Source organism: Diabrotica undecimpunctata, chromosome 1 (assembly GCF_040954645.1).
Source record: "Diabrotica undecimpunctata isolate CICGRU chromosome 1, icDiaUnde3, whole genome shotgun sequence".
NCBI lineage: Eukaryota > Metazoa > Arthropoda > Insecta > Coleoptera > Chrysomelidae > Diabrotica > Diabrotica undecimpunctata.
This window is the reverse complement of record NC_092803.1, coordinates 128,552,625-128,573,034: the sequence shown is the minus strand read 5'-3', so window position 1 is coordinate 128,573,034 and position 20,410 is coordinate 128,552,625. Positions and strand designations below refer to the sequence as shown.

General features: G+C 33.2%; 3 protein-coding genes across 3 annotated transcripts in view; 2 read left to right on the top strand and 1 right to left on the bottom strand.

The window, feature by feature from the left end:
• The first annotated feature begins 1,030 nt into the window (after positions 1 to 1,030).
• Positions 1,031 to 5,838, top strand: LOC140434994 (uncharacterized). Its single transcript, XM_072523656.1, has 2 exons — positions 1,031 to 4,034; positions 4,895 to 5,838. Exons 1-2 carry the CDS (start codon positions 1,031 to 1,033, stop codon positions 5,836 to 5,838), a joined length of 3,948 nt encoding a protein of 1,315 aa, XP_072379757.1.
• Positions 5,839 to 5,997: 159 nt separating this feature from the next.
• Positions 5,998 to 6,507, top strand: LOC140434987 (uncharacterized). Its single transcript, XM_072523644.1, has one exon. It carries the CDS (start codon positions 5,998 to 6,000, stop codon positions 6,505 to 6,507), a length of 510 nt encoding a protein of 169 aa, XP_072379745.1.
• A 13,246-nt stretch (positions 6,508 to 19,753) lies between these two features.
• Positions 19,754 to 20,410, bottom strand: part of LOC140434970 (uncharacterized) — a 65,213-nt gene continuing 64,556 nt past the window's right edge. The window contains exon 4 of the mRNA XM_072523622.1: positions 19,754 to 20,163. Coding sequence (XP_072379723.1) covers positions 19,950 to 20,163 — 214 coding nt within the window. The 3' untranslated portion in view covers positions 19,754 to 19,949. The remainder of the gene's footprint in view (positions 20,164 to 20,410) is intronic.

The window sequence follows — 20,410 nt, the reverse complement described above, 5'->3', positions numbered from 1 at the left end:
CTTTCATTGGTTTTTTCCCTAATCTTAATATTTGTCTCTTTTCTTGATTTAATCTTATCTCCATTACCTCCTGTTGCGTAGCGCAACCTAAAATTATGATCCAAATGACGAACACCCTTTTTTAAAAAATACTACTTTTAGTTTTAAGTCGAGTTGTACCCGAGAATGCACGATAGATATTGCATATACTATTTGCACATAATTGCGAGATTATCACGTATGCTCTTCTCAATTTTATTAGAAAAAAAACATCAGTCATTGTGTCACTGTCACATTTGATTAATTAAAATTAATTCGCTCATTTTTCAACACACAATGTTCAATTAACGCAAAATAAAGTTTCTCAATTAGTAAGATGTTTTTTAAAGTGTAATACGGGAAGTGTGATCGCCAAATGTAAGGTAACACATTTTAATTAATTAATAGATATAATTAGAACCAGATCGAAGGTACTGCCCCAACAGGCAGTGAGCAACACGTCAGGAGGAGAAGATAAAATCCCCCGGTGTTCTACATGTTCCTAACGAGCCGGATACAGCAACTGTTCCCGTTTATGTAAAGCTGGAAGCTGAATTTTCATTAATTATAGCACGAGGGCGATCATCTCTCGTTTCTGCAAAGGCGTTTTCACGCAGTACTCAAGATTTTCTCACACTATTCGTAAAAAACATCACTCGCTTCCTCATTTCTTCGCAAAGAAAAGACATAGTTTTTATTCTCTCATATACACACATTGGAGTTTTGGCGGTTCCAGGATCCAAGGTTGTTCTATTAGCGCCGGGAGGCCGGTATATCGACATCGACACTTGCAAGGGATAAGGAGTTTATGTGAGGTTGCGGTTGGACTTAATGTGCGGTTTGATCATTTATTGTAACTTTTACGAATTGTTTTTTGCATCGTCGCATGTCATTTTATGATTTTAGATTCGCAGTGATTATAAGTAGATTTTTATGGTAATATTATTTAGTTCATGATACTAAGTATCTCTTGTTGTATTTAAAATTTGTATTATTTTTTCTCACGTTCAAAATGACTGATGTTGCAAAAATTATAAAATTGAGAGGGCATACTAAAGCTTGTATTACTAGAATTCAAACATTTGTCTCAAAAAACCAAAATGTAGTTTTAGATTGCGGTCAATATATTGCACGCAAAAATGTATTAAATGAAACTTATCGCGAGTATCTCAACCTACAAAAGGAACTTGAATTAGAAGATTTTGATAAATATTGTTCAGATAGAGACATAGTTGAAGAACAGTATTATAATTTAGATTCATATTTGTACGAGAAAATCACGCAATTATCTGCAAAACCAGTTCAAACTCAACCTATTGTAACAAATGTAATACCATCTGTTAGCACAATTCAAAATGTAAAGTTGCCAGAATTAAAAATACCTTTTTTCTCTGGCGAAATCTCAGAATGGCCCAGCTTTTTTGATGTTTTCACCAAATTAATAACAAATGATAAACAGTTATCTAATGCTCAAAAACTTATTTATCTCAAATCAGTGTTAAGGAATGAACCGTTAAAGTTAATTGACAATCTAGAAATAATTGATTCCAATTTTGAAATTGCAATACAAAATTTATGCAATAGATTTGAAAATAAATATTTAATAGTAAACAGTCATTTGAACAGTTTATTAAATGCTCCACTCATTACAAAACCCAATGCACATGCTCTAAGGGATTTCTTAACTCAAATTAAAAGCCATCTCGCTGCCTTAGAAAACCTCAACATCTCGAATCAACTCACTGATTTAATTCTCATCAATCTCTTTACTCAAAAATTAGAATATAATACTAAAAGATCATTTGAAACCGAGCGTAATATAAACAAACTCCCAAGTTTAATGGAGTTCCTTAAATTTATTGAAAGAAAATGCAAAATTCTCGAAAATCTTGTTCCTGAATACTCTCATTCTCCGAAACAAAAACAACCTTCTCGTTTTACTTCTCTTAACACAGTTAGCAATAATTTGCAGTATAGTAGTAATAATCAGTATTTTAAATGTTTCTTATGTCAAAATAACTCCCATAACATATACACTTGCCGGGAATTCTTAAATATGTCTGAAGATGAGCGTTTTCAAACGGTCAAGGCAAAGAAAGCGTGTCTCAACTGCTTGGCTAGTGGTCATTCAGCAAGCTCATGTACCTCTGCGTCAAATTGCGCTAAATGTAACAGGAGACATCACACATTGCTCCACTTCTCTAACGCTTCTACTCATAACTCAAATAGTTCTCGTTTCAGAACAAATCAAGATTCTCGTAGTCTACCCACTAGAAACACTCATTTCCAAAACACTCGTCACTCTCAAGACTCACAAGAAAATCATAATTCTCAAAATACTCGCCAGTCTCACAATATGCATGATACTCCAAATTCTCGTACTCACTCTAATGTATCTCGTGATCCCAATACTCAAAGCGAAACTTCAAGTTCACCTGCAATCCCACGAATAGCAAATCAATCTCAGTCTAATGATGTCTACCGAGCATCATCTCTCTCTACACTCTCAGGCAAAAAGGAGGTTCTACTCCAAACAGCATGTGTTACAATTTATGATTCTCATAATAATCCCGTTAAGGTTCGCTGCCTTACAGACTCAGCTAGTCAGCTTTCGTTTATCACTGAGGAATTAGCAAGTCGCTTGAAATGTATTCCTTACACAAAAAGTCTTCAAATTTCTGGAATATCCGAAATCTGTTCGACGTCGAATAAAATGGTGGATTTAAATATTTTCTCAAATGTTAATCCCACAAAACATTTTACACTCTCTTGTGCGATTCTCCCAACCATCACTTGTAAGCACCCTCAAATTACATTGGATTTTAATGCTCTCAAAATTCCACCAAACATTCACCTAGCTGATCCAGAATTTTGTACTCCTGCCGAAGTTCAAATGCTGCTTGGAGCAGATGTTTATTTCGACTTACTTACTTACGGGTTAATAAAATTAGGCCCTAATCTTCCTACCTTAACAAATACTCATCTCGGTTATCTTGTAGGTGGAAATGTACCTCAATCATCTGGGTCAATTGACTCATATTCTATACTTAACATTCAAGAAAATACTCAACCTCGAAATGAAGTATCCTTGTTCGTTCAAACTCAAAATACCGATTCACTCGTACGGTCGTTTTGGGAAATAGAAGAAATCTCGTCTTCTACTTGTACTCCAAAAATCCTAACTCCTTCGGAAAAACAAGCCGAAGATATTTTTAAATCGTCACTTAAAATATTATCATCTGGTAGATTCCAAGTAGATCTCCCTTTCAAATCTCCCAACGAATATAAAAAAATGGGCGAATCGTTTTTCCTCGCAAAGAAGCGATTCCTAAACCTCGAACAGAAACTGATCAAGTCAGATCAATTATACGCACAGTATAAACAATTTATTCATGAATATATTGCACTTGGACATTGCAGATATGTGCCTCTCTCCACTCGAAATATTCACTCTGATTTAAAATACTTTATTCCTCACCATTGCGTTTTAAAGGATAGCGTAACAAATAAGTTGCGTGTTGTCTTTGATGGCAGTATGAAAACTACCTCAAATCTAAGTCTTAATGACATAATGCTTCCTGGTTATACGGTACAACGCGAATTATTCGATATTTTGATAAATTTTAGATTATTTAAATACTGTATTGTAGCAGATCTACGTCATATGTACAGACAAATTCGAGTAAATCCCGAACAGGTATTTCTGTTAAACATCTTATGGCGTGATTCACCTCAAGAGGATTTGAAATGTCTTCAACTTGAAACTGTCACTTATGGATTAAATAACTCCGGTTTTCTCAGCACTAGATGTCTTAAGAAATTAGCTCAAAAACATTCCGACAAATTTCTCTTGGCTAGTGATGCTCTTTTAAATTGCTGTTATATCGATGATGTGTTGTATGGCTGTAACGATTTTGAAACACTCTTCGAAATTCATCGTCAATTAACCGAATGTTTAAACCTCGCTTGTTTCTCGCTTCATAAATGGTGTGCAAACTCACCTGAATTTCTCGCAGGTATTTCTCATATCTCTAATGAAGCTAGTTATGTAATCAATCCTGAAAATCACACGAACAAAATTCTCGGCCTATGTTGGAATTCTCAATCCGATCATTTTTCAGTTCTTGTGCCAAAGGTTACCGTTAGGGATACCTATACAAAAAGAGAAGTTCTTTCTTTAATTGCTTCCATTTATGACCCTATCGGATTGATTAACTGTATCTGCTGTATCCTGTAGTGGTATCTGCTAAATTAATTATGAGAAAGATTTGGTTAGAAAGGTCGAATTGGGATAACCACCTCAGTCCAAATTTGCTTACAGAATGGAATCTATTTTTACAAACACTTCCTCACCTCTCCAATCTCAAGATTCCTAGGTTGCTGCAAAATTCTAGCAATGTAACAAGTACTCAAATACATGGGTTTTCGGATGCAAGTCTTAGCGCGTATGGTGCTTGCGTTTATTTAAGAACATCACATGAAAATGACTTTATCTCTTGCAATCTAATCTCCTCAAAGAGTCGTGTTAGTCCTGTAAAAGTTGTGACTCTTCCTCGATTAGAACTTCTAGGAGTATTATTACTCTCTAATCTTGTTACGAAGATTCTTTCTGTCTTGATTCCATCCCAATCTCAGATAAATTCTGTCAATTTATGGACAGATTCCGAAGTCGTCCTCGCATGGATTAATTCACACCCTTCTCGTTGGTCTACCTTTGTAGCCAATAGAGTAACTTAAATTCAAGAACTCACCTCCAACCATACATGGAGACATGTACGATCGAAAGACAACCCTGCGGATATATTATCTCGTGGTGCTACACCCTTGCAGTTGCTTGATTGTGATCTTTGGTTTAATAGTCCTCAATTTTTGTCAGATCCACACTTTGATTTCAACCTCTTTGTATATAATGGTCCTTCGAGTATTAATGTTGATGAACTGCCTGAACTCAAAAGGGTTACTCATCTGATAAGAAAACCAGATTCACAAGTGTATGATGCCCTCTGCAAATTTTCATGTTTCACTCGACTTCAGAGAGCTTTTGCATACTGCATTCGTTTTATTCACAATGTAAGAGCTAAGTCTCATAGACGTACAGGTCCTCTCACTCCAAATGAACTCTCTAGTTCTGAGTTAATGATTATCAAATTGACCCAGTCTCATTTCTTCAGTTCGGAAATCCAATTTTTAATGGATAATCGTCTGCTTAACGATAAGTCTATTCGTAAATTGAATCCCTTTCTAGATTCGTCTCAAATGATACGAGTAGGCGGTCATCTTCTCTTTTCAGATGTTTCTTATGATCAGAAATTCCCTCTACTGTTGCCCTCAAAATCACATATTGTCAATTTATTACTTACCCGAGAACATCGAAGACTTCTACATTCTGGCCCTCAAAATACACTGTCCAATGTTAGATTGAAATTCTGGCCTCTTGATGGTCTTCGACAAATCAAACGTATAATACAAAATTGTCTCACTTGTTACCGTTTTAACGCACAAGTCGCTTCCCAAATCATGGCTAATCTCCCGAGGGAAAGAGTTCAAATTGCACGTCCATTTATAAACGTTGGAGTTGATTTTGGTGGTCCATTTCCAATCAAGACCTCTAAACTCAAGAGAGCTCCCCTTACTAAGGCCTATATGGCAGTGTTTGTATGTTTAGCTACTCGCGCCGTGCATGTGGAATTAATTTCCAGTCTTTCTACTGAAGCGTTCTTATTGACTCTGAAAAGATTTATCGCCCGAAGGGGTAATCCGAGTATCATTTTCAGCGATAATGGCACCAACTTTCTAGGTGCGAAAAATCAATTGAAATAACTTTATGAGTTGCTTCTCAAAGGTGATACCTCTGAATCTATTCGCTCTTTCGCTACTTCATGTCAAATTCAATGGAAGTTTATCCCTCCACGCTCACCACACCACGGTGGTATTTGGGAAGCTGCCATAAAGAGCTTCAAATATCATCTCGTAAGAATAATGGGTAACTCCAATTTTACTTTCGAAGAACTATCCACTGTACTTTCGCAGATTGAAGCAGTGCTCAATTCACGCCCTATCTGTGCGCTCTCAGACGACCCGTCAGATTTTTCCTTTCTTACTCCCGGACACTTCCTTATTGGATCTAACTTAATGTCTTATCCTGAATTAGATCTCTCTGATATTCAAGAAAATAAATTGTCTTTGTGGAATAAATGCACAAGAATTCAGCAGCATATGTGGAAGGTTTGGACCCGCGATTATCTTAATAGGCTTCAAAATAGACCTAAATGGTTCACTCCTCAGGTAGGCATAAAGCCTGATGATCTCGTCTTGCTTAAGGACGAAAACTCGCCTCCTCTCAAATGGCCTATAGCACGGGTAGTTGAGACATATCCGGGAAAGGACAACAAGGTAAGAGTTGTTAAGGTCAGAACTCCTGAAGGGTTATACGTTCGCTCTATTGCTAAACTGTGTCCTCTTCCTATGACTCACCTTCAAGAATTTTAATAGTTTTTTTTAGATTAGTTATACCTTTCTTCAAATTGTACATAAATATTTTTTTTTTTTGATGCGTTCACATCAAGAGGGGGACTATGTTGCGTAGCGCAACCTAAAATTATGATCCAAATGACGAACACCCTTTTTTAAAAAATACTACTTTTAGTTTTAAGTCGAGTTGTACCCGAGAATGCACGATAGATGTTGCATATACTCTTTGCACATAATTGCGAGATTATCACGTATTATCTTCTCAATTTTATTAGAAAAAAAACATCAGTCATTGTGTCACTGTCACATTTGATTAATTAAAATTAATTCGCTCATTTTTCAACACACAATGTTCAATTAACGCAAAATAAAGTTTCTCAATTAGTAAGATGTTTTTTAAAGTGTAATACGGGAAGTGTGATCGCCAAATGTAAGGTAACACATTTTAATTAATTAATAGATATAATTAGAACCAGATCGAAGGTACTGCCCCAACAGGCAGTGAGCAACACGTCAGGAGGAGAAGATAAAATCCCCCGGTGTTCTACACCTCCTCTTTTTCTCTTATTTCTTCTAGCATTTCTTTCGTTATTTTTCTGTTCTTTTCAATAATAGCAATATCGTCTGCATATGCAATTATTTGACCATCTCTTGTTCTGAGATTTCCTTTATTTATATTTCGTAGTACATATTCTAATGCTAGATTAAATAGCGTTGTTGATAAGGCATCTCCTTGTTTCATCCCTTTATTTATACTGAATTCCACTGTCTCTCCTCTTTGTGTCTTTATGCTTATTTTTGTAGTTCTCATTGTCAGTTCTATTAATTTTCTGAGTTTATGTAAAATTTTTAATTTTTTTTTCCGGTTTTTTATAGCGTTCTCCGCCTTCCGGTTCCCAGTTTCCAGCTACGTCGGTCATTCCATTCGCCAGGGTGAAGGTTTCTTTCCGACATTGCCTTCTGAATGCCGCCCAGCCAGGATTGTTTTGGCCTTCCTCTCTTCCTTCTTTCCCTTGGCGTCCATTTTAAAATTTGGTTTGGCAGCCTGTCGTCGTGCATTCTTTTCACATGACCATAATTTTTTAAGTGCTATCATTAATCCGTTCCTTTTAATTGAATCAAATGCCTGTTTGAAGTCTATGAATAACATTTCCAATTCTAATTTATACTCGTTTGCCTTTTCCATTATTTGTTTTATTGTGTGTATTGCATCTATTGTAGATCTTCCTTCTGTGAATCCACATTGTTACTGTCCTACTGTCTTCTTTGTGATCTTTGATAACCTCTTTTTTAAAATTGATGTTAATATTTTATATGTTGTATTTAGTAACGTTATTCCTCTATAATTTTCACAGATTTGTTGGTCTCCCTTTTTATGTACTGTTATGATCTACCCTACCTCCCAGTCCCCTGGCATTTTCTCTTCTTTCCATATATTTTTCAATAGTGCCAGTAATTTTTCTCTTAGTTCCCTTCCTCCGTATTTTATTAGCTCCATATTAATTCCATATTTACCAGGGGCTTTTCCATTTTTGCTTCTCTGTATTACTTTATCCAATTCCTCTAATGTTGGTTCTTTTGAAATTTCCATATCTACTTCATCTACTTCATCTGCATCTTCTTCGTGCACCGTTTCCTCCTCGTTATGCATTTCTTCTTCTGTTGTTTCCTCCGTCAAGAGCTCTCTGTAGTAATCGCTCCATAATTGCTTGTATTCTTGGTACTCTATTATCACTGTTCCCTCTCTATTTTTTATTCCGTTTGTTTTGCCCTTGTATTTTTTGTTTTGTTCTTTAATCTTTTTGTAAAAACTTTTCGTATTTCTGTATGTTCTTTCCTGATCTATTTCATGCATTTTTTTGTCTACCCATCTTTTATTTTGCCTTATTACTTTCTTAGCATTCCTTCTTAAGTTTTCATATTCTTCTCTGTCTTCCTCTTTATCTGTTCTTAGCCATTTATTTCTGGCTTGCACTTTTTTTCCTGTTATTTCTCTACATTCTTGGTTATCCCATCCGTTGTTTGCTTTAGCCTTACTTTTACCTATCTGCATATTTGCACCTTTTTCTATTGATTTTTTTATCATCTCCCATTCTGTGTTTATATCTTCTGCTTTATATTTCTCTTTTATTTAAACTGTTACTGCCTCTTCATATTTTTTTCTTACTTCTTCATTACTCATTTTATTGACATTCCACTTTTTATGTTGGTTTTTTTGTTTTATAGTGGCTGTTACCATGTAGTGACATGTTACCATGACATTAGGCAGCAGTAATGTCATTACTCGATTAAGGCTACGGGAAGTAAAAATCCTGTAGGCTTAATTCCAGATACTCACAGGCGTCACTCACATTATGAGTTAAGCGGCTGTGATACTGCGACAGCAGCAGCGTCTGACCCAGAGTGGGCGACTGCAAACAGCGTCTGTTCCCAGAGTGGGCGGCTGAAACTGAAACCTTGCCAACACGCAGTGGCTCGCGTGGCATTGAACTTAGCCAAAAACCCTTACAAATGTCAGATTTTAAAACAAAACGGAAACTACCCCAGGTGAGTAGACACTCTCACACTGATTTATCAGTCTGTCCCAAGGATTCTGGGGGGGACACAAATTTGACAAGAGTATGCTTTAAAAAACAAACAGTTTTCAAAATTGCAACCATGAATACTAGAACTCTACTTTCTGATGAAAGCTTTAAAGAAATGGAAAAAGAATTAGAAAAGATCAAATGGGACATCGTCGGAGTTAGTGAAGTGAGAAGGCGAGGTGAAGGCCTCGAGACCCTAAAATCCGGTCACTTGTTTTACTATCACGGAGAACAACATAAGTCAGTAGGAGGCGTCGGATTCTTTATAAACAAACAGCTAGCAGGAAATCTAAAAACTGTCCAATCAGTATCCACTAGAGTTACATATGCCACGTTCAAAATAAATACTAGGTATTATCTAAAAGTTATCCAAGCCTATGCTCCAACAACAGAATATACAGACGAAGAGATCGAAGTCTTTTATGATGATTTAAGCACAGCCATCACAAACGACCGTACACATTTCACAGTTATATGTGGAGACTTTAACGCCAAAATAGGAACAAAACTGGATCCAGCAGAAACTGCTCTTGGAAATTTTGGAAGTCAGGGACGGAACGACCGTGGCGACACTCTTTTAAACTTCTTACTAGAGAAAAACCTATTCCTAATGAACAGTTACTACTACAAGAAACCTCACCGCAGATGGACGTGGAAAAGCCCAGATGGGAAGACGACAAACGAGATTGATTACTTTATCACTGATAAAAGATACATATTTACAGATGTGACAGTGCTAAATAAATTTGCGAAATCAAGCGACCATCGTATGGTGAGAGCCACCATTGTGTTAAATACCAACTATGAACGACACAATATGATAAAAAAGAAGCAAATAAACATATGGACACATCCAAACAACGAACAAAATTTTGAAGATCATATCGGTAAATTCCTTCAAGAAAAATCATCAACAAATGATATTAACATCCTAAATGACATAATAGTAGAAGCAATAACAGAAGCTCAAAAGAAATGCTGCCCAAAAAGCGTGAAGGAAGAAAAAATTAGTCTGGACACACAGAAAAAAATGGAACAAAGAAGAATACTGAGAAGCGACGAAAACTCTAGTAACGACGATATAAATAAAATAAACAAGGAAGTATCAAGAGAAATAAGAAAAGACCTAAGAAAATACAAAGATGAGAAAATCATCAAAACTATTGAGGAAAATAAGAGTATGAAAATAATGAGACGCAAACTTACAAATGGAAATAAACAAATAGTCAAACTCAAGGATAGAAATGGCAACATCACATCAAACAGAGAACATTTGTTACAAATTGTGGAATCATTCTATGAGACATTATATAGCAACCAATCGACTCTAGATATAGTTGAATATCAGCAGAGGAAGGTTCAAAATCAGGGTTCCGAAGATATCCCAGAAATCTCCTTGGACGAAATTTACAAGGCTCTAAAAAAGATGAAGAATAACAAAGCTCCGGGGGAGGACGGTGTCGTCACGGAAGCGATAAAGATAGGAGGCTCAGTACTGATAACCAAAATTCAAAAGCTCTTTAATCTATGTCTATGGAATCAAAATATCCCAACAAAGTGGAATAATTCAATAACTGTACTCTTACACAAGAAGGGAGATATAGCAGACCTGAAAAGATACAGACCAATCAGTCTCCTTAACCATCTTTATAAATTATACACCCGAATAATAACGAACAGATTAGAGACAAAGCTGGATTTTTACCAACCTCGGGAACAAGCCGGTTTCCGCCCTAATTACGGCACAAATGATCACCTGCAGTGCCTAAAAACCCTGATAGAAAAAACTAACGAATATAACCGTCCCTTGGCATTGATATTTGTAGACTTTAAAAAGGCGTTTGATACAGTGGAATTACCGTCCATCTTAAGAGCACTACAAGATTGCAGGGTTGACCACAGATATTGTAATATAGTAAAAAATATATATGAAAATGCCACAACAACCATAAGTCTACATTCAGCAACTAATAAGATAAAGATAAAAAGGGGAGTCAGGCAAGGTGATACCATGTCACCAAAGCTGTTCATTACCGTTCTTGAGTATGCATTTAAAAGACTAACATGGCAACAGAAAGGAATATCCATCGATGGAGAAAGATTAAACCATCTACGTTTTGCGGACGATATCGTGCTTCTGTCAGATAATCTGGGAGAGATTAAAGACATGCTCCAAGAACTGAATTACATACTACAAGAAACTGGGCTGGAGATAAATTTCGAGAAAACCAAAATGATGACCAATATGGTTCCCAGCGAAGAGATACAGATCAATAACAACAAGGTAGAATTAATCGATAAATACACATACTTGGGTCATGAAATCAGAATAACCAGAGACAACCAAACCTGCGAGCTAAATAGACGAATCACGTTGGGATGGGCGGCATATGGAAGGATGAGAGACATTTTTAAAACAAATACTCCAATTCACCTGAAAAGGAAGGCATTTAACCAATGCATCCTACCAGTCTTGACCTACGGAGCAGAGACCCTAACTTTAACGAAAGCTACTGCCGAAAAACTGAGGGTAACACAAAGGCGAATGGAGAGATCAATGCTGGGTCTGACCTTAAAAGATCGCGTGAGAAATGAGGAGATACGCCGACGAACTGGCGTTGACGATATTATACTGCGAATCAATAAACAAAAGTGGAGGTGGGCTGGACATGTTGCTAGAATGGAAGACGGAAGATAGACGAAGAGATTATTGGAGTGGAGACCAAGAGCCGACAAGCGAAGTCGAGGCAGACCACCCACCCGATGGACCGACGACCTAAGGAGAATAGAAACAAACTGGATTGCAGCAGCTAGAGATAGAGAGAACTGGAGACGTTTGGAGGAGGCCTATATCCAACAATGGATGTGAAAACGGGACTGGATGATGATGATGATGACCATGTAGTGGTCTGAATCTGCACACGCACCTCTGAACGTTCTTACATCTTTTATTGACGATTGTTTACGTTTGTTAATCATTATGTGATTATGTAATTTGTGAATCATGGTTTGAAAAATCTTTTCTTCCAGAATTATATATATATATATATATATATATATATATATATATATATATATATATAATATATATATATATATATATATATATATATACAAATATATAACTGTTTTGGATGGATTGGAGTCAATAAAAGGGCTATTGGTTAACTATTTTTTTAATCTCGAGCTTTGAACTGTGTTTACAATTATTATCAAGAGCTAAAAAAGACAAAATATCTTACAAGGTTGAACTAAAAAGAAAAAACAATTTTTTGTTTTTTCTTTTTATTTGTTGTACCAAATAAAAATTAGTTTAGTAAGTAAAAATTACTGCTAATACATTTTCAAAATAATTAATATAAAAATGCTTTAATCTAACATATGTTTCTCTGAAAATTTTTTATAATTTTGAAATATATATATATATATATATATATATATATATATATATATATATATATATATTGTTATGATGTATTGTTTGTGAATGATGAGCAATGAGTATTTTTTAATAATATAGGGTTTTTATCGCTGTTCTCAAAGAATTAGTTTGTAAGTACTTTTTTAAATTATCCTTATTATATCTATTATGAAACACACATATATATCTAACCTAGCCAATGTAAATTTAAAATAAACTATCTTTAAATTGAAATTCTTATGAAACTAATTAAATTCTATAGACAATGTAAAATTTAAACAAACTTTTTTCAAAATTGAAATTGTTATGACACTAACTAAATTATATTAACAAATTTTTGTACCTTTCTGTCACTGAATGCCTAAATGAACTGTTTTCCACTGTATAGATTATAATCACCACTCAATGTCTTCTTCGTAGCTTCGGTTATCCTTGTTTTTGTGAAATTACTTTTTCCAATTATCAGCTTCCACCAATTTAAGATATTTTTCTTCACCAGCATTTATAAACCACCAAGCAAACCAGCAAACAGCATTTATATTTATTCTTCTTTTCTATATACCAATATCCAATCACCAAATATATTATTTAATTTTAATATTCAATTGATACTTCTTCCATTATCCAATCATCATTTATACATAACATCATTTTTAATCTTCAATAATATTTTCTTTATACTGTTTCTTAATCTTGATTTAACTCACTATATTGAACAATTATAACTGATTGACTGACTCTAACTAACTTTCATACTAAAAAACTGGCCATCATAGTAACTGTAACTTATAACTGATTGACTACCTAACTGAATGGACATCCTGAATCCAAATCACCGGGTATTTATATCTTTTTCCATGTTCCAGAATCATCTAGCAAGAAATCATGTTCCATTTGTTCTATTAAATACATGTCTGAATTTTCTGGAACAAACCATTTCGCAAACAAGGCCATCTCCGGTGATCTAGAGAATTCCTTACTTTTCTATTGATAATTTTGTTGACATTTAGGCTTTTCAGATCAGAATATACACTTAAATCAGTAACTATATATAAATTAAACATTTTAAACTAACATATTATTATAACCCCACTTTATATTCCTAATTATGAATTTCTATCTGTCACTTTCAAGAGTATTTTTGGTTGCCTAGTCACATGGCTCACTTAAATATATCTACAATATTATAATTATTAAAATACAACTTTTTACAATTATTATATGCTAATTTCTTAAAAATGCCCTCACATAAATAATTTTTATAAAATTCTCTAGTATATAACTTATTTAAATAACCAAATACTTTTTATATCTAATATTATCTAGTATATAACTTATAAATTATTTTCTTTAAACACCAATCATCTCAATATATATATATATATATATATATATATATATATATATATATATATATATATATATATATATATATATTCGTCAATTGAAATATTCTCTATTTTTTCCTGATTACAATAACTAAGTTATCTGGGATAAAATGTGCTCATAAATTTTAAAACTTACCAGCAGTTGTGTTAATAAAACGTTTGTATACTTAAAAACTTGTACATAAAAAATTTGTTTAATTGTATGTGATACTTACTTTTATTAACAATTTTTTATAGGTATTATTATTTTACAATAAGTTCTGTTCAGTCGAGTCGATGAGTGTTATCACTCCCTAAATATATCACAGAAGTTAACAATACCGATATTTTTTATTTAAATTTATTTATTTATATTTTTATTTATAGAAAATGAAACTTTTTGGGAAATAAAATTAAATAAAAATATAAACTTTTATTTAATTTAAAATTAGATATCTATGCTACTGTTCAGTAGAGTACTGGTCACTCTAACATTGTTGACAATTTGCTAGTATCTTACTCGCTCTTGTTTCTATAAATTTTCCAACGAAATTACGTGCCGACTATGTAATTGCAGGAGTAGCAGTATTCAATGATTTCTGCTATGTTTCCAAAATTCCTGCGTCATTGTAATCGTTATGGCGAATATAGTTATCGCAGTAAGTTTTACATGTTCCCCAAATATGATCAATGGAATTTAATTCATAATGGTAAGGGAGCAGTATTAACAGATTATGTTCAAAACTATATATAATGACGTCTGCTATAAATATTTTTGAGGTTTTATTCCTTTTGGCTAACAGTGCTATTTAACTATTTTTTTATTTTATGTAATGTACAGATATTTGTTGGCTAACGACTTAATTAAAATTTCCAAATGGCATGGGGCATTACCTTCCTTTATTAACCTCCAAGGTTGACTAGGATACTGAATAATTTAGAAAATAACACTACTGACAATGATAAGAGTGTTAAAATCAATGTGGCTCGCAGCTTTAATAATTAACAAACACTTTTTCATAACGCAATTACTATTTTTATTTGGAATAAGCCACAATTTAAGTTTAAAATAAAATTATTTTTGACGTTTCAATTTCCACTTCGGAAATCGTTCTCAAAATACAAAACATTAATAAATTAAATAAATTTTGCTTTTTGTTACTTGCTGAAAAATTCGTCTAATCATTTAATTTTTTATCTGATTTATTCATATTAATAATTCAGACATATATTTATACATTTTGGGACGACTTTATTGTATGACAGTTCATTCGATTGCATGAATTCAACGTAAACTTGAGAATATTCGTAATAAAAATCCTAGCATGTGATTAGTCTTTAAAAAGATAACCAGATGCAATGATGACAGTAAAATTCTCCTGTTAGTGATTCCATAGTAAATCATGAGGAAAAACCAAGTAAAAGATCTCATAACACTATCCCAAAATGGTAAATATTTGGTCTTACATTTAGTTTACTCTCAATACGAATAAACACCAAACTCCGATTTTATATGTATGTTATTTAAAAATATAAATGAAGTATCCTTGATATATTACTGACTTACTAATAGCACAGTATATTGCTTAAAAAGAATCAGTAGGTTCACTCTCGCATTTTCACGGTTCCAATTTTGAATCCACTCCTGGCTGATTGCGCAATAGATTTGGCGAAAAATGCCGCTGTTGCAAGATTTAAAATATTCCATCAGTTTCATAGAATATTCCAAATTTATAATAAAATAATAATTATTATAGAAGTTCTTCAAAAAGAGGAAAACAAATTTCATAAATGGTAAAATTCTTCACATAACCACTATACACACTTCTAAAGTTTGAAAAATCATATTGCCTGATTAACTTAATATACTCTCAAATAATTAATCATAAGTATCTATCCATTGATTGAAACTACAGTTATTTCAATAATTTATATATAAATTTCATTTATTTGTTGGTATATAGTTAGTTTTATAAGTTTATTTCGTTTTTAATACATATTAATGTGATATTTCTCCAGTTTTCTAAGTGGTTTTATTATTTTAAACGACGGATTATGATGAATTCAGCCAAAACAAGAGTTTATTTATTACTTTGTATGTAGAAAAAATTCCAGGGACCATAACAACTTGAACTTGGGTTTCTTCAGGTTTCCCAAGGATGAAAATCGGTAAGAACTAAACTCTCTATTTAATATAATTGACCTCATCGGTGTTGTATTTTTAGGTTTGCAGAATGGAAGAAAATTGTTCAATGTGAAAAACTTGCCATGTACAATGCTCAATATTGTTATGATCACTTTGGAATATGCAGTTTACATTTTGAGGAACCGGCCTTTGTAGGAATGCTTAAAAGCAGGTTGAAAAAAAAAAACGCAAAACCATCTATTCACCTTGTGAGATTAAACATTCCAGTTCAAAGGATGTTCTATTATACGGTTACGTTGGTTTAGTAATACAAATACTTGTACTAAGTAGTACTTGTAGAACTGCAGTACTGATAAGCTTGATATCATAAAGAATTTCTACGTCCTTGGAAATCAATATATCGCTGTTCCAGAAGTATAAACACATAATTGTAAAATTTTGAAAAATGACTTTATTGTGTTGGAGGGCTAAAAACTGCATTTTCTATATATTTTTAAATCATCATAACTGTACTTACGGACTCACCAGTCATGGCGAAACTCGTAAGTACAATTACGACGATTTACAAATATGTTGAAAATGCAGTTTTGATCCCTTCAACACAATAAAGTAATTTTTTAAAATTTTACAGTTATGTCACTATACTTCCGGAACAGCGATATATGCCTTCACTTTCCCATCGTTGTCTGAAAGTGGAATCTGATTTTGTCTTTCAAAATTAAGATTCGACTGTTACTGTTCCTGTCTGTGAGTAGGTATCTTAGCTGGGTGTAACATATGTTCTACTATTTTATTTTCTGCAAGAATTTGAATATTACCGTATTTGCAGAAACTATATAACAGGCCTCCTAAAATCCAGCTTTGGTTTGATTCTTCATGTTTTAGTCTTAAAAACAAAAATTAAATTTTCAACTTAAAAAACTTAAGCTATGTAAAAAACGTAATTTTCTTGAACCTTTTAAAACAGAATATTAAATAGCTGAGAAGATTTATATCGCATGTTAGCATTCGATTAATTAATTTTGTACTTAGCCTGAGGCCTTCTTTAAGTCAATAAATCAAAATTTGTCTTAAAGGAAATCTATTTTTATATATCATAGTGCCCTATCATATCTTGTATGTCGCTATACGTTCATTAATATTGAAGATACTGCGTAGTGCCCTTTTAGTCGTCGCCTTGTTTATTTTTTCTATCTGAATATATTCGTTATATCCTCCCCTTTCATTTGCCATGTCGCATGTTAAGATTCAATCAGTTGTTTATTTTGTACTGAACCTGAGGCCTTCTTTAAGTCAAAAAATCAAAATTTGTCTTATGGTAAATCTATTTTTATTCATAGTACCCTATCATATCTCGTATGTCGCGATACGTTCATTAATATTGACGATACTGTGTAGTGACCTTTCAGTTAACGTATAACACGCTCCAATGCCGAAATGTGTATTTTTTCTGTCTCAACAGCGTTTTTACAGCTTTTACTTAATTAAATTTAATTTTGGTAGATGTTGGTAGTTCAGATTTCTTTCCTAGGTGGTGTAGATACCTTACTGAATAAACAGTGTGACTTGTCATCCTAGCCTTTTATATAGATAGATTCTCCCAATTTTAAATGTACGTAAAAATATAAGTTTGACTAACTACGTTATGAACGTAGTGATCCTGCAGTGGGATCTTTACGCTATATGACTTTTTTCATTTCATTATTTTGTTATTAATAAGTTGTGATTGTGAAAATATATATATTCTATTCTAACCAGCGGCGGCCGGCCAGGTGAAGTAGGTGAAGGTGAGGTTCATCAAAAAAATATAATTAAATTGAGACAAATAAATAAAAAATGAAAACAACATTATTATATCTAAATTCTGAAATCAATTATTTATTCTCTTTTACTTAATATAAAAATTAAAAAAGACAACTAGCTTTATTAGCGGTACGTACTTGACGGTCAAGTCCTGACCTGTGCCACTAGCCGTGTATAATAGGATTCAGGAAGAGGTGAATATAATTTTTGAAATGCAAAATCCATCTGCATCAGTGTTCACGGTTGCCATGGCAACGTGACGTCAGCCTATCCTTAGTGATAGTTGAGGAAACTGGTACGTGCAGTTCCGCTTAAAAATATATTATTCGTCTTCACCCACTGTTGAATGTGTATTTGGTATTCCTATTTTTCGGAAATTTCTCTAAGCGACAATATTTTAAAATTTAGTTCATTATATAGATATTTTTATATAGTATAGTGTATAGTATAGTATTTATTAGTTTAGTTTAGTCACAATATTAATTTTATTTGTTTAGTGCACTTTATTAATACATTTCTCTGTGGTTTGTTTCGGATTTCGGATATACCGTTGGCGGTACCACATTTCTAAAAATTTCTCTGTCTTTTGCAACGTAGAATAAATCGTCTACAGTCATGTTTGTCCAGTCTCAAATATTTCGCAGCCATGATTTTCTCTTTCTACCTATTCCCTTTTTGCCATCGACTCTACCCTGCATGATGACCTGCAGAAGGCTATATTAAATGGTGGCTAAATTAATGACTTGGTGTGTAATATATTAGAGACTCCATTTAGGCATTGAAAAAATGAAGATAAAAGGGATGTTCTTTTACATTGTCGACCAACCAGTATTTTAAACATCTGCGTCTGATCCAGAGTGGGCGGCTGAATCGAAACTCACCAACCCCAGGCGTGGTGTTTTAATCGCCAAAAAACCCTCAATGAAATGTCGAGGTTCAGAACTAAAATACCCCAGGCAAGCAGAACTGAACAAGAAAAACTGTTTTCAAGTTATTAGGGCCATAAACTCTAAACATTTTTTCTCATCTTCACTACTTTTTTAGGCCACGAGCCGCCGCTAATTCTAACTTGTATTCATAGTTCGCTACTTGTGTTTTTATAATCCTATTTTTATTATAACTGGTATTGTAAAATTCAAATCCTCAAAATATAATTATTTATAATTCGAATGTATTATTATTTTTTCATCTGTAGAAATTAGTTTCACCATTAGCTCTTCGTTTTATGAGATTTCTCACCAGTAACAGTGAATACAGTGTGATTTTCTAATTAATACAAAAAATTTAATATTCGATTAATCAAAACTGATGGATTTAACATAATACATTTTGAAGGACAAACAGTAATAATTATTTTGGGAAACTATTGATAATTGTCGAAAACGCTCAATTTAGGAAAGTATTCATTATTCCGAAAATATAATTAAATTTTAGGTCGCCACAAGTCACTTTTTTCCTATTTATTTTCGAGCAGTGTATCAAAAACTGGAATTTATCTGCGCGTGGAAGTAATGCGAGTGAAAAAAATGGAACATGAAGAACAAAGGACTGGCGGCAGAGTGAACCTACTGATTCTTTTTAAGCAATATACTGCTAATAGTGGTATTTTCCTTTTATTGACTTACTCTTTTAATATGGGTAGCCGGATCGTACTACATTCTGCCGAGGAATTTGCGACGCAATTGGTCTCATTTAGCATAATAATTAGAGTCGGTTCTTTGATTTTTTTCTTTTTTATAATTAAGGATTAAACAGAATATTTAATAATACATAATAATATAAGTCTGGGGTCACTTTTCATAAAAACGATTCACGCCTTTATCCAGACCGTTGTGCATTAACTAAACACGTCCATTGCACAAGTCATTCAACAGACCTTAATATAATTGCTAGTGTTCGATAAAAATAAAGAATGAGTTGTAATTGTAAGTAATAAAAATTTTAGGTTTATTTTAATAATTTTATTGACATTAAATATAAATAAAATAATACATAATCAGACTATTTTATAATAATTTAGGAAATTTTTTGGCAGTTGTTATAATTATAACATTTTAAACAATGTTAAAACTTTAGTTTATAACACACTACATACTTAACAAGGAACATACTGGTTGGAATTTCAGTCTAGTATTTTTTTAATTAGTTTTACATCCTTCGACATAGTCCATATTATCATCTGCTGCACAATGATCCCAGTATGATGTCCAGGCATCGAAACCTATCCCGGAAAGATCAAGTGTGTCTGAAAATATCTTTAAAGCACAATTTATGTCATCCGTAATATGATCGTCTCTGAAATCACTGCATGTGGTGTTACATTCTCTCCCTGGGGTACTGTACGGCGAACACCTAAAAAACAATAATAATTTAAAGTGTATTCTAAAATCATATAGCTACTAGAAGTAACAATACGAAATAATATTTTTATTGACAAAAAAATGTTAGTTTATACTTTTTGTGAAGTTTAAACAATAGGAAAATTAGAGTATCTGAATAATACTAAAGCGCGTTTATAAAAATATTTGTAAATGATTATGATGAAATATGAGTAGTTAGATACCGCAATACGAAATGGAAGAAGTAAATGAACAGAATT

Bases quoted from the DNA above. Each gene is read 5' to 3' on its own strand.
- LOC140434994 (XM_072523656.1), top strand. From the start codon at position 1,031: ATGACTGATGTTGCAAAAATTATAAAATTGAGAGGGCATACTAAAGCT. The intron at 4,035-4,894 runs GTATTTCTCATA...AATTTTTGTCAG, and splicing joins CTCACCTGAATTTCTCGCAG to ATCCACACTTTGATTTCAAC.
- LOC140434987 (XM_072523644.1), top strand. From the start codon at position 5,998: ATGGGTAACTCCAATTTTACTTTCGAAGAACTATCCACTGTACTTTCG.